The sequence below is a fragment of the Echinops telfairi genome, unplaced genomic scaffold (genome assembly GCF_000313985.2).
Source record: "Echinops telfairi isolate 266 unplaced genomic scaffold, ASM31398v2 ScPeMD7_7475;HRSCAF=8513, whole genome shotgun sequence".
NCBI lineage: Eukaryota > Metazoa > Chordata > Mammalia > Afrosoricida > Tenrecidae > Echinops > Echinops telfairi.
Window position 1 is genome coordinate 28,886,367 of NW_022111379.1, and position 11,758 is coordinate 28,898,124.

At 39.6% G+C, this 11,758-nt stretch overlaps 1 protein-coding gene across 1 annotated transcript in view; it reads right to left on the reverse strand.

Moving 5' to 3' along the window:
- Positions 1–11,758, reverse strand: part of OCA2 (OCA2 melanosomal transmembrane protein) — a 178,919-nt gene that overhangs the window by 69,342 nt on the left and 97,819 nt on the right. Inside the window, exons 13-16 of the mRNA XM_004700033.2 lie at positions 10,259–10,367; positions 5,255–5,382; positions 2,958–3,017; positions 2,240–2,344 (exon numbers count right to left, since the gene is read on the reverse strand). Coding sequence (XP_004700090.1) covers positions 2,240–2,344; positions 2,958–3,017; positions 5,255–5,382; positions 10,259–10,367 — 402 coding nt within the window. The remainder of the gene's footprint in view (positions 1–2,239; positions 2,345–2,957; positions 3,018–5,254; positions 5,383–10,258; positions 10,368–11,758) is intronic.

Sequence of the window (11,758 nt, forward strand, 5' to 3'; positions counted from 1 at the left end):
AAAAAAGAAAAAGACCCTTGTGGCAGTTATATAATCTCCTATCAACTTTAGCAAAGGAGTGGAGTCTGGCCTGTCAATCAGGTTACAGCTTGAGGACCTCATTTGGAGGCACAATGGAGATAAATAGCTCACTGGAGGCCAGATTCAGTCTCTGCCTTCCCTTTCCTGCTTTTGAGACACTCAGAGACCTGGAGGAGACATGTGGAGACCTGTACCAGCATTGAGATGGTTCCACTGCCACTGGATCCACAGACCTACCCACTGGCCTGTGACCTTCCTGCATTTGGTATCATTGCATGTGCTGCACGAATCTAAAGAGGAATGTATGGACTAGTATCAGACATATGGGCTAATATCAGACTTATGGACTTGATCTGGACTGGGTTGGGATGTTTTCTCATTAAACAATTGTTCTTTTATATAAAGCTCTTTCTTATACACAAAAAAATAAAATAAAATAAAATAAAATAAAATACACTTCCAGGCAAAATCCATCTTGAGAGACAAAGACATTACATCATTATTAAAGTAACAAAACTGGACACAAACAAACTAAACATAAATATACCTAATGAATCACCTTTGAAATATGCTTATAGTAGGGGAGAAAGAAATAGACAATAAAACAAAGAAATAGACTATAAAACAATAATATTAGGAGACTTCAATACACCACTCTTGAGAAAGGAGAGATCATAAGCCTTCCTCCAATCCTGTTGCGACATTCTTATTCAACACATTTGACACTTGACTGTGTAGACGATAACAAAATATGGATAGCCTTGAATAGAATGGCGATTCCAGAATCCTTAATTGTCCTCATGTGAAACATGTTTATGCATCAAGAGGTGGTGGTGTGAACAGAACAAAGGAAGCACACATGGTTAAAAATCAAGAATGTGCACACTACAGTAATATCTGCTCAACAAACTTATTCAAACTGTATGCTGAGCAAACAGAGAGACTGGATTATATTAAGATGAATAATCTTGGTATCAGGCAGGATTGGAGGAAGTCTTATTAACAACCTTTAACACAGCCTTGTTTGCTGAAAGTGAAGAAGACTTAAAATACTTTCTGGTGAAGATAAAGGATTGCATCCTTCAGTATGGATTATGAGTCAAAGTAAAAAAACCCAAAATCCTGACAAATGGATCCATAGGGAACATTGCGATAAATGGAGGGAAGATTGAAGTTGTCAAGGATTTTTTTTCTTCCTTATATCCACAATCAATGTTAATGGAAGCAGCAGTCAAGAGATCAAATGACACATTGCATTGGGTAAATCTACTGCACAAGACCTCTTAAAAGTGTTGAAAGCCTAAGGTATGCCTGACACAAGCCATGGTGTTTTCAATTGCCTCAAATGAATGTGAAAGCTGAACATTCAAGAACGAAGACCAAAGAAGAATAAATGCATGTTAGTTATGGTGCTGGTGAAGAGTATTGAAAGCATCATGACTAATAAAATGTTAAAAAAAAAAGAAAGCATCATGAGAGCCCAAAGAACAAACAAATCTATCTTCCAACAGGTGCAGCCAGAATTCTCCTGAAAAGCAAACACAGCAACACTTCTCCTCACATACTCTGGACATTTGATCATGAGAGACCAGTTCCCGGGAAAGGACCTTATGAGCAGAGAGGCAGCAAAAAAGAGGAAGACTGTCTGCAAGAAGGATTGAGACACTGACTCTAACAAGGCACTCAAACTTAAGAACACTTGGACAGATGGCATAGAGGACGCGTGGTGCTTCATCACGGTCAACCATGAGTTAAAACCACACTGATGGCACGTAGCAACTAACAGAGAGGAGCAGACATTTGAAATTTCACCTGCTTTTGCATTTATAGAAAATAGAGAATAAAAGTCCTGAGCCTATATCTGTTTTTGATGTTTCCCCATTTATTAAAGAAAAGGAGAGAAAGGAAAAATAGCAAGAGGGGAGGGGAGGAGAGGGGAGGGGAGGGGAGGGGAGGAGAGAGGAGGACAGGAAGAACATTCTTTGCAGGGAAAGCAGCAGCTCTCCATCAGCTGACCCCAAAGCAACCGGTCATTCAGGACTTCTCCCTCTCCGGCGTGGGTTTGTGCTCTCAGCACGCGCAGCTCTGCCCTCGATCATCTGACCCCCCTCCCCGTGACTGGAGAAAGCCTCATTTTCTGATTCCTCAGAGGAAGAGAAGCTCCACAGTTCGTGCTGGCTGGCGGTGAGGGGCTGTACATCAGGAGCATGCAACTCACCATAGTGGTGGTGAATGGGATGTTGTCGATCAAGGACGAGGCTATGGCTGAGACCCATACCACCAGCACAATAGCTGTCGCAAGGCGTTGGTCCTGGGGGACCATCTAGAAGGAGTAAACAACAGCAATGCTCAGTCCTAGGAGTTCACTATGTAAAAGCCACCGCAGTGTTATATCACCTTCTATGGGCCTGGGAAATTTAGAAAACCCTACAAGAGACCGTGGCAGACATAGATCCAGAGGTCAGTGGGTCCAAACAGAGGCCATACTCAGGCTTCCCTGATTCTTTACAGGACACTCTGTGCATCTGTGGTTAAATAAGGAGAGAGATCAATTTCAAGAAAATGCTTCATCTTGTTATTCCAGGAAAGAAGAAACCATAGCCACCTCCTCCCTCACTAGGACCTGGGGGCAATACACATTGTCACCCGGACCTGCACCCCAGGACCGCCTGGAAAGGGGTCTGCAGCACTCATTTGCTCAGATTAGGGGCTGAATTTCTCTCTTTAGACATTGCTAATTAAAACCTAATAAAAAGTGTATAGGACCCGAAATTCTATATTTGAGAACACATCTCCCTTTAGCTCTAGGCTACGCAGGATAAAATCGATTTACTGAAGTAATTTATTTAGAGAACTAATATGTCATATTGCAATATGCTTCTAGGAAATCAAAGGGACAATACCTGGAATGCATTCTATTACCAAATTTCATATACCTTTATTAGGAAAGCAGTTTGTTCTCCAACATATTCTATTAAGTGGAGATGTGCCAGTGCCTAAAAAAAATGTACATATATGGTAAGAAACAGTTCAACCATGATTTATATGCAAATTTTAAAGCTATGCCTTTAAAAAAATAATTGTACAGAAGGTAGACTCAGACTCTTGCTTTTTATAAAATATCAGACTCAAAAACACAGTCTATAAATAATTTATCATCACATGTGTACACCGAGGATTCATCAAGGAAAATAGCACAATAGCAAAGACAAGAGATTCCTTTTTGATTTGCATGAATACTCACTTTAAAATTAAATTCAAATTAAGCATCAGAGTTGGAGCTTAAATGCCAGAAAGAAAATGTTTGAGTTGTTAGCATTCAAATAGAGAAAAGAAAGACCTTTTAAAAATAGTTATTAGCTTCACGACACTAGACAGTTTTAGGTCATTGTATTGTGGGAGATATAGGAGAAAATAAAAGAAAGAAAATGGCAGTACAGGAGCCATTTTGCTAAGGCTGACACCTTCCTCAGCGTCCGCAGGGAGACTCTGGAACAGAGGCCTGAGATCGGAGAGCAGGGACGGGGGAAATTGTAAGAGTGGCACAGCAATAATACAGCCGTCTGGCAGCTTTGAAATTTGAATTCTTCACTGTGATTTGATTGTGCTTAATGGGTCTCAATACTGAAACATCAATTTAAGCATGCTCATGTTTTAAAATTCCCAAATTTGTGCATGGTTATTAGCTTGCCTTTGCTGAAAAACTATAGCACTCAAATCCTAGGTCTATTATCATATTTCCCAATCCACCATAATCACTCTACTATATCAGCTACATCATAAAGATGATTTCTATTTAGAGCAGCATTTCAACCTCAGCACTAGTGAGATTCAGATAATTCCTTGTGATGGCAGGGAGTATTCTGTACTAGATAGCATGTTTAGCAACATCCTTAGCCTCTACCCCCCTCCATTCATTCCATTAATCATTGTTCCCTAGAGGACAAAATCGTCAGCTTTTTAGAATCACAAATTTAGAGGAATCCAATACTTATTAAAAGAAACAAAAATTCTAACCTTGAAAAAAAATTGTGGCCATGGTTTTTGTTTTATGGGAGTAAGTAAAAAAGTAGCACTACCGAATTAAAGAAACCTTTACTAAACAAGGATATCAAAATATGAACACATTGTTTCTTGTCATATATTCTGTTCTGTACAATGTTTCCATGTCTCTAACTCTTCCCTAAAGCATCTGTGCTCTTTAATTTACATGGTGGCAAAATGACAGTTTATGTATTCTTGAGGAACTCAATTTGTGTTCCTTTCAACTAGCTTTTGAATTTGGGTCTCAAAAAGATTGAAGGGGTGTATGGTGGAGGAGGTCAACTTTCCCCATGAAATTCTTATAGGACAGTCCCTCTACCACTGGTTACTGAGCAGGTACATAGTTATGATAGAAAAAAATCTTTGGCACAAATTCATGAGCCTTTTTTTAACCAATGAAGCTTTCTATTTAAAAAATTCTTCATAATAAACCTTTGTGGTTGACCTATATCCTTCAAGGATATCTACCAAGATTACCCTCTGGAATCCAAAGGAATAATCTTCATAACTTAGTGGACACCTTTGCCTGGAATTCATCTTTGAGATCTTCATAACATCCTTAAATCCTTAAATCACTTGATATGTATACATGTGTGTACGTGTACGTATGTATATCTGTGCATGTTTATATGTGTATGTACTAATGTATATGTGTGTTTGTGTGTGTATGCATGCATGTATGTGTGCATGTATATATGTGTGTATACATGCATGTGTGTATGCATGTTTGTGTGTGAATGTTTGTGTGTATGTGTGTGCAGGTATGTATATGTGTGTGTTGTGTGTATATATGTGTGTGCATGTGTGTGTGTATATGTATGAATGAATGTATTTGCTTAACACAGAGCAGCATTCCAGTAAATTCGTTTCAAAGTTTCAATGATTTGGGAAGGTGACCATTTGCATTTTGTTTAAAATGTTATATTAGCCCTGACTTCAAAATTGTTTATACCATGGCACAAAAAGTATCCTTTTTGGGGTGGGGAGTGGGGGGGTGGATCTAACAAAATTAAGACAAGTGTATTACTGATAGAATAGCTCTGAAGCTATCCACTGACTACAGAGACATGTTTAAACATGCTTTGAATGGACTAAGCTGTGCATGAATTGGTAGTAAAAATACAATTTTACTTCCCATCATATTGTGAAATGTCAAGACCAGGTTATGCCGAAAAAACTTTAGTCTTACCTCCATCAGAACAAATAGTGCTGCAAAGAACAGAAGTGTTGCCCATTCCACTCTATGTAGAATTATCTCAAAATCATGTATATCGGCTAAAATTAGCAGCCATAGGGCACCTATAATAGCAATCCAGCCTGGAAAAGAAGTAAATGGATATACAGATGTAATTCTATTTTTAATATAAAAACAATTAAATGATTATCTTCTAATTGCCTTTTTATTGAGTTCAATCCATGTAGAGTAAACTGGACATATTAAAATGTGCAATTTAAATTTGGACTTAGACTTCACCCATGAAATGATCACTGCACAAGTTAATGAACACATTGACCAGACTCGAATTGTACTGATGCCTGTGTTATTAGACCCTAGTCCAATTCCCGTCACCATTTTGAAACAGACGTCATGTGTTTCACTGTGGTTTCAAAATGCATTTCTCTAATAACTAATGATGCTCAACATTTGTTCACATGCTTATTTTCCAACCAGATATCATTTGCAGTGAAGCTAATGTTAAAACATGTTCTGTGCCTTTCCTTTTTTGTTTTTATTATCTTGAAAGCAAATGAAGTTCAAAACACGTAGAAGAAAAGCAGTTTTAAAGTTTGGATCAGGAACGAAGAAACATGATAGATAAAAGTATGTGTCAGGATGGCCGAGGGGTCTAAGGCGCCAGACTCAAGAAACATAACAGATAAAAGTAATAAAACTTGGTTCTTTAAGAAGAGAGATAAATGAGAAGACCAAAATTATCAATATAAGATCATTGAATAAGATCAATGATACGACTACAGACTTAAGCAACACAAAATGTGTGTTAGTGTGATGTCTAGCAAGATGCAGACCAGACAGACACACTAAATGGATCCTCAACAACAGAGACATGAAAGATCAAATGACACAGATACATATAATCCTGCATGATAATACTGGAGCCCTGTGCTTTTGCACAGGAAAGAAGACAGAAATGAATTTAACATCATCTAACAGAACAAGATGAACAAAAGTGGTGAGAGGGGAAACAGCAGGAGTAACTAAATTGTCAGCTGATACACAGTGGTCATTTTGAACTTTGCCAGAAGCTCTTCATCAGGACAGTGATCTGATAATCTTCTCTGGTCACCAGGACAGCACAAGCATGAACGCGGGGGGTGGGGGTGGGGATCATAAAGGAGCAATCCTCCCCTTTTTTCACCATACCCTCCTAGTGACCAGAAGCATCACCAAACCCCACCCAATAGCCAGGGGCAAACCATCCTGCACAGCCTCTATTCTGGCTGAGGTCAGAGGAGCTCTCTCGTGGATCAGTTGACAGGTGCATACCACCCTCAAATCTGGAAGCCCTTGAACTCTGCCTCATCAGACCAGCAGAACATGTTGTGCTGGACAAATGGCCTGTCCCCAGCCTACCCTGTGTAGGCAGGAATTCCAGCCATCACTAACCACCTTGCCCCCAGCTACCTTCAAGGCCCCAAAGAGATGCTTGGGGAGATTTCCAGCAAGATAACAAAGCAGACACACTACACAGACTCTACAACAAAGGCACAAGAGACCAAGTGAAAAAGATACAGGTGACAATCCTGGACCCCTGAACTGCAGAGGAAAGGATACAGAAGTAGACTACCTACTAAGAAAACTGGGCAGAGGGAGTGAGAGAGGAGACAGGTGAATTGTTGGGGGGGGGCTGGCCTGATACAATATGGCCATTTTGAACTTTTCTGAGCAGACTTCTAGTGAGGCCTCATACACAAGTGAGTGGCTGCTGACAACAACAGTGGAATCTGCCCTTATTCCCCACACCCTCAGGGTGAACAGAAAGCCCCCAACATCACCCACCCAGCAACCAGCAGGTGGTGCGCTGATAAAAGTGAAGAATATGACAAGTGAAGATTCCAATCAAGAAGCAATATGGAACTATCTTAATAGTTTTATTTTGTGTGCCTAGCATTATTTAATATTATTTAATTAATATTTTTAAACTTTCTTATCATCTAATTGTGTGTGCTTCTTTTATTGTTATTACTTAAGTACTAACTCAAGTATTAAAGTATTAAGTATTAAATATGAAATAATAAACTATCTTTCAGTATATCTTTTTTTATACTTAAGTCATATCTTTTTTTATACTTAAAACAGCCATTAGGGCAGGGATACAGCTGTTAAATTATTTGAAGCCCACAACTGGGTGTTGTCCACCTGTCACCACAACTACCCCGAGAAGATGCACGTGAGAAGGTCCTGGAGAGAGTGAGAGGAAAGTGTGGGCTATAATTTAAAATAATCAAGAGCCAGGCTTATTGCCCAGATAGAAACTAGTGGAACGCCCAGGACTCACCCTTTTGGTGATATTTTCAGCCAAACAATAGGTCTAAAAAGGAGCAGTAATACTAGGGAGGTATGCACAACTTGGGGTAATCAATCATTTGAGATCAACAGTGCAGCACTTACCCAGGATAATGTTCAGGAGGATTAGGGAAGAAGACCAAATGGACGCAGAAAGCATGAAGAGGCAGTAGAATAAGTACTGTTATATCAGGAGGATTACAGTCCATGACATGATATCAAATGTATATAAATTGTTTGACTAGGAAATGGATTTGCTCTGTAAAACCACCACCCAATTTACCAAAGAAACGTGTCAACTGAAATTTTCCTAAATCAGTCTAATTCTTCTTGGTCATGATGGATCGAACCTGGTACAATTTGACACTTGGTCAGCTGACCTACCTCTTGACTCAATCTGAATTTGATCTAGGCTCAAGTATTTCTTGCTTGTTCCACGCAAAGAATTTCTTCCCTGGCTTTATAAATATTGAAGGTAATCTTTTCTTTCTTACTCTTTATTTGTATATTATTATTATGTTACTCTTGCCATTTTAGCTTGCTTTTGTTTTTTTATTGTTACTGCTGGGCTTCCCAGTTTGTGAATCACAGAAGGAGGGGACACGTAGAGGTAACTAATGCAACGGTTTAGCTGGAATGAGGGTGTGTGTGGAGATCTAGGGAGAGTGAGGGGCTTTGGGGGGCAACAAGGAACCCAGAACTGGGGAGCAAGCCCTGGAACTGATTGTGATTGTGTATATACAGCTCATTCTAAACTTATTTAACCATGGAGATGTATGATTTGAGAATACTGTGTCGAGAAAGCCACTGTAAAAAACTAGAAATGCTGATATGTGAAAAGTGTAGACTATGTCATTGAACAATCCGTATAGAAATGTTTTAATTGGATCCTAATTTGCTATGTAAACTCTCTCCAAATCACAATAAAATATATTAAAACAAAACAAAACAAAAAATAAAATTAGGAACAAAATAATCTGGGAAAACTTTAGCAATATCCCAAACAGAACCAAATCCTATGTCAACAAAACATCAGTTTTATTTTATCTGTTAAATTAACAATGCTAGTCACTTAACATTCTTGTAGTGATTAGTTTGTAATATTAACATTATGCGATGTATGGCTATAATTAACATAATTCTACTGCAACATTAATTTCTAGATGTAACTCACCAAATATAATTAAAATCGATTATGCTTTGGCATTGGCTTTTGGATGCTTTTTTATTATGTTTTCAGTGAAAGTTTATGTAGCAGATTAGGTTTTCATTTAACAGTTTCTATACTTGTCCAGTAGTATTGGTCACATAGCTTTGGCATTCTTCATGACTCTGTTATGATTCCAGTTGTGTAGAAAGAGCACCCAGACATTCAGAACCAAGCGTAAGGCACTAGACAAGTGAGATTTTAACATCGTGTAGTGAAGGAAATTCTGAGAGGCTGTGAGCACGTGACATAAAACTGAACACCCTGTCAAAAGTACATACCATGTTCTATGAGCGACTTTCTACTACAACTGACTAGCACAACCTTGACTTGAAATAATCTAAAGTTATTGAATGTAGCTAAGAAGCAATGATGCAGAATCAATAACTGGAGCTTGACTTCCATACCCATCTGCTTTATAGAGTTCAGATATTTGGCTTTCTTTTTTTTTTTGACAAGTTTAAAACATGTATTTAAAATATATTTTGCTTTCTATAGAAGTTATATTCCTCCAATTTTGCAGCAAACTAAGTTTTAATTAAAAGTCCTTTAAAATATCTTAGTAAATCTCATATTTTTTGGAATTTTGGGTGAAAAATATGCACACCAAAACATATGTAAGCAGAGTGGCCATATTTAAAATGCAATAACATTAACTATACTTTTCTTGCTGTGCAAGCTTTAGTGGTATCCAGAGCTCACTTTTGAAGGAAAATCACTAGTAAAGCTTTAGTTAAAAACACTTGGAAGTACGTTTGACTTTGTTTTAAATACGGATAGCAACAGGTAACGGTTAAATTAATACGAAAAAAGTTGGGGTCCGGTGAGCTTAATATGACTGCGGCGGAATCTTGGAGAGGCAAAGGCCGTAGTCTGGAAGGAGGTTGAGGAAAGAGCTGTGCTTGACTGTTTGACCACTCACTGCCCAAGCCCTTCCCCCTCACACACACCTTAGAACAAGGCTGGAGGACAGAGAGGTAGAGGAGGTAAAACTTCACATGAGGTAAAGGGAGCGTGAGCTCATACAGGTGTCTGGGCCATATTCAAGCCAAGGATCAAGATCTACTAGGTTCTCAATTAGTGGCCACGCCCAGTTGTGCAGAAGGAAAAACTGACCTTACCAAAGTTATGTTCTGGCTCTTCCAGGGGTGATTCTCAGGGAGTAATTTAAAGATTTGGCCCCTGGGTACAACATAGAGGATGATCATTACTCCACACTTTCCTAGAGCCAAACCCTGGAGCTGGGGACATCTGCACTGAGTCTGTCACTCTTTTCCGTCGTTATCTATTGTCCTCTCCCCCTCTCTCTGTCTCTCAAGCTCTTTTCCATCAAAAGCCTTTGTTCTCACAGGCCTCTTGGCAAGGACAGCTGCTACCAGGCAAGTCAGTACCAAGGGCACTGCTTTGAACCACCCCCTTCCAGTCTCTAATAGTGACTGCAAGCAAAAAAATATACTCACCAAGGTCAAGATGAAGGCCAGGGACAAATGAATTGAGAAAGAACATAAAGATAACCATTCCCAGCACCATCAAGCACTTGATGAGCAGAGTTCTGTTTGTTATCCGGTGCTGTGAGAGAGAAAAGTAGTGGGTTTACTTGGGACAACCTCTCATTCCTGCTGTTATCCTATATGATTGAATTTTTCCTGATGATGAAAAATATACAGTTTGAAAGATAATGGAAATACATGTTTAAAATGTACAGATTTAGTATTAGAGGGGGAACGTTAACACATTAAACTTAAATGCAATGTAATCCCTTTATACAATACCTGATTAAATTATTATTCCAACTCACATACACACACAGGCATCAGGATAGATATTGAGAAAACCATGGGAGCCTATCAGCAATCTGCAGTGGTTCATCCCTCCCTACATCTACAAGCCACATCTCTGTGGGTCAGACACTTCAGTCTACATCGTGCAGGGGGCTACACCTGACCTGCTCACCACAAGGTCAGCCATTCAAACTCATCAGCTTCTCCATCTCCATGATGTTGTCTAGTCCTATAAAGACTTTAAAGTCTCAGAAATCCAAGGGGGTGGTTGTACTCTATCAACTATAGTGTCACTATTAGTTGGAATCAACTCAATGGCAGTTGAGTTTGGATGTTTTGTTTTTTTTCACCCATTCCTATCGCACAAACAGCACTCATTGTGGTGAAGAACCTGGTTTATTTTCATAACAGTACAGGTGGTCTCTATAGAAGGCTCTTATGTTATTTTGTGAAAGATCTGAAAGATATGGAAAATCACACCCCTGCCAAATGAATGACACATGTAGACTCTGTCAAAGTCATTCAGTAAACAGAAATGCTGTTAAGAGTCCAACAGTTCTTTGCAGGATCCTGACTGACCTTAGAGTTATTGAACCTTCTTCTAGTGAGTCTGAGTCATAGGTGGGACAAGAGTTAAGGCCCTCTCCAATGGAGGTCTCCACAGACTGGGGTAGAGGCAAGGCTTCAGTGGTCTTCACCAGGTCTCTGTGCCACCCATATCCCACGTAAATGACAACTGTGCTTGGTCCTTCATTACATAAAGTTATACCAGCCCAAACGTATATGTCTATATATCTATGTCGTTTCCTGGTTTCTCTGTTCAAAGAGCTAAAACTACAGCCATCTGTTCCTCTTTCCCATCCTGGCAGCTCTGACTACAATGTCTCATGCCCTGTGGCCAGGCTATGGGGCCATGCCCCTTTTGTGCCCATAGGGGCCATACCTAAACATCTGACCTTCCTTTTCTGTCCATGGGAAGGGCTTGTGGCTCAGTCAGTTCCCACTCAGCTTTCCTTCATAGCAGGGCTACTTGCTAGTTTACTCTGATACGGGGAATTGCCACCCACGAGGCCATGGCAGAGAAAAGGAAAGTGCCCTGAGGAAAGGGATGAGGCTCCTAGGTTTGAGGGGAGACACCACAAGGGGTTCCCTGCATTTCTACTGACCACCCAAAGGCAC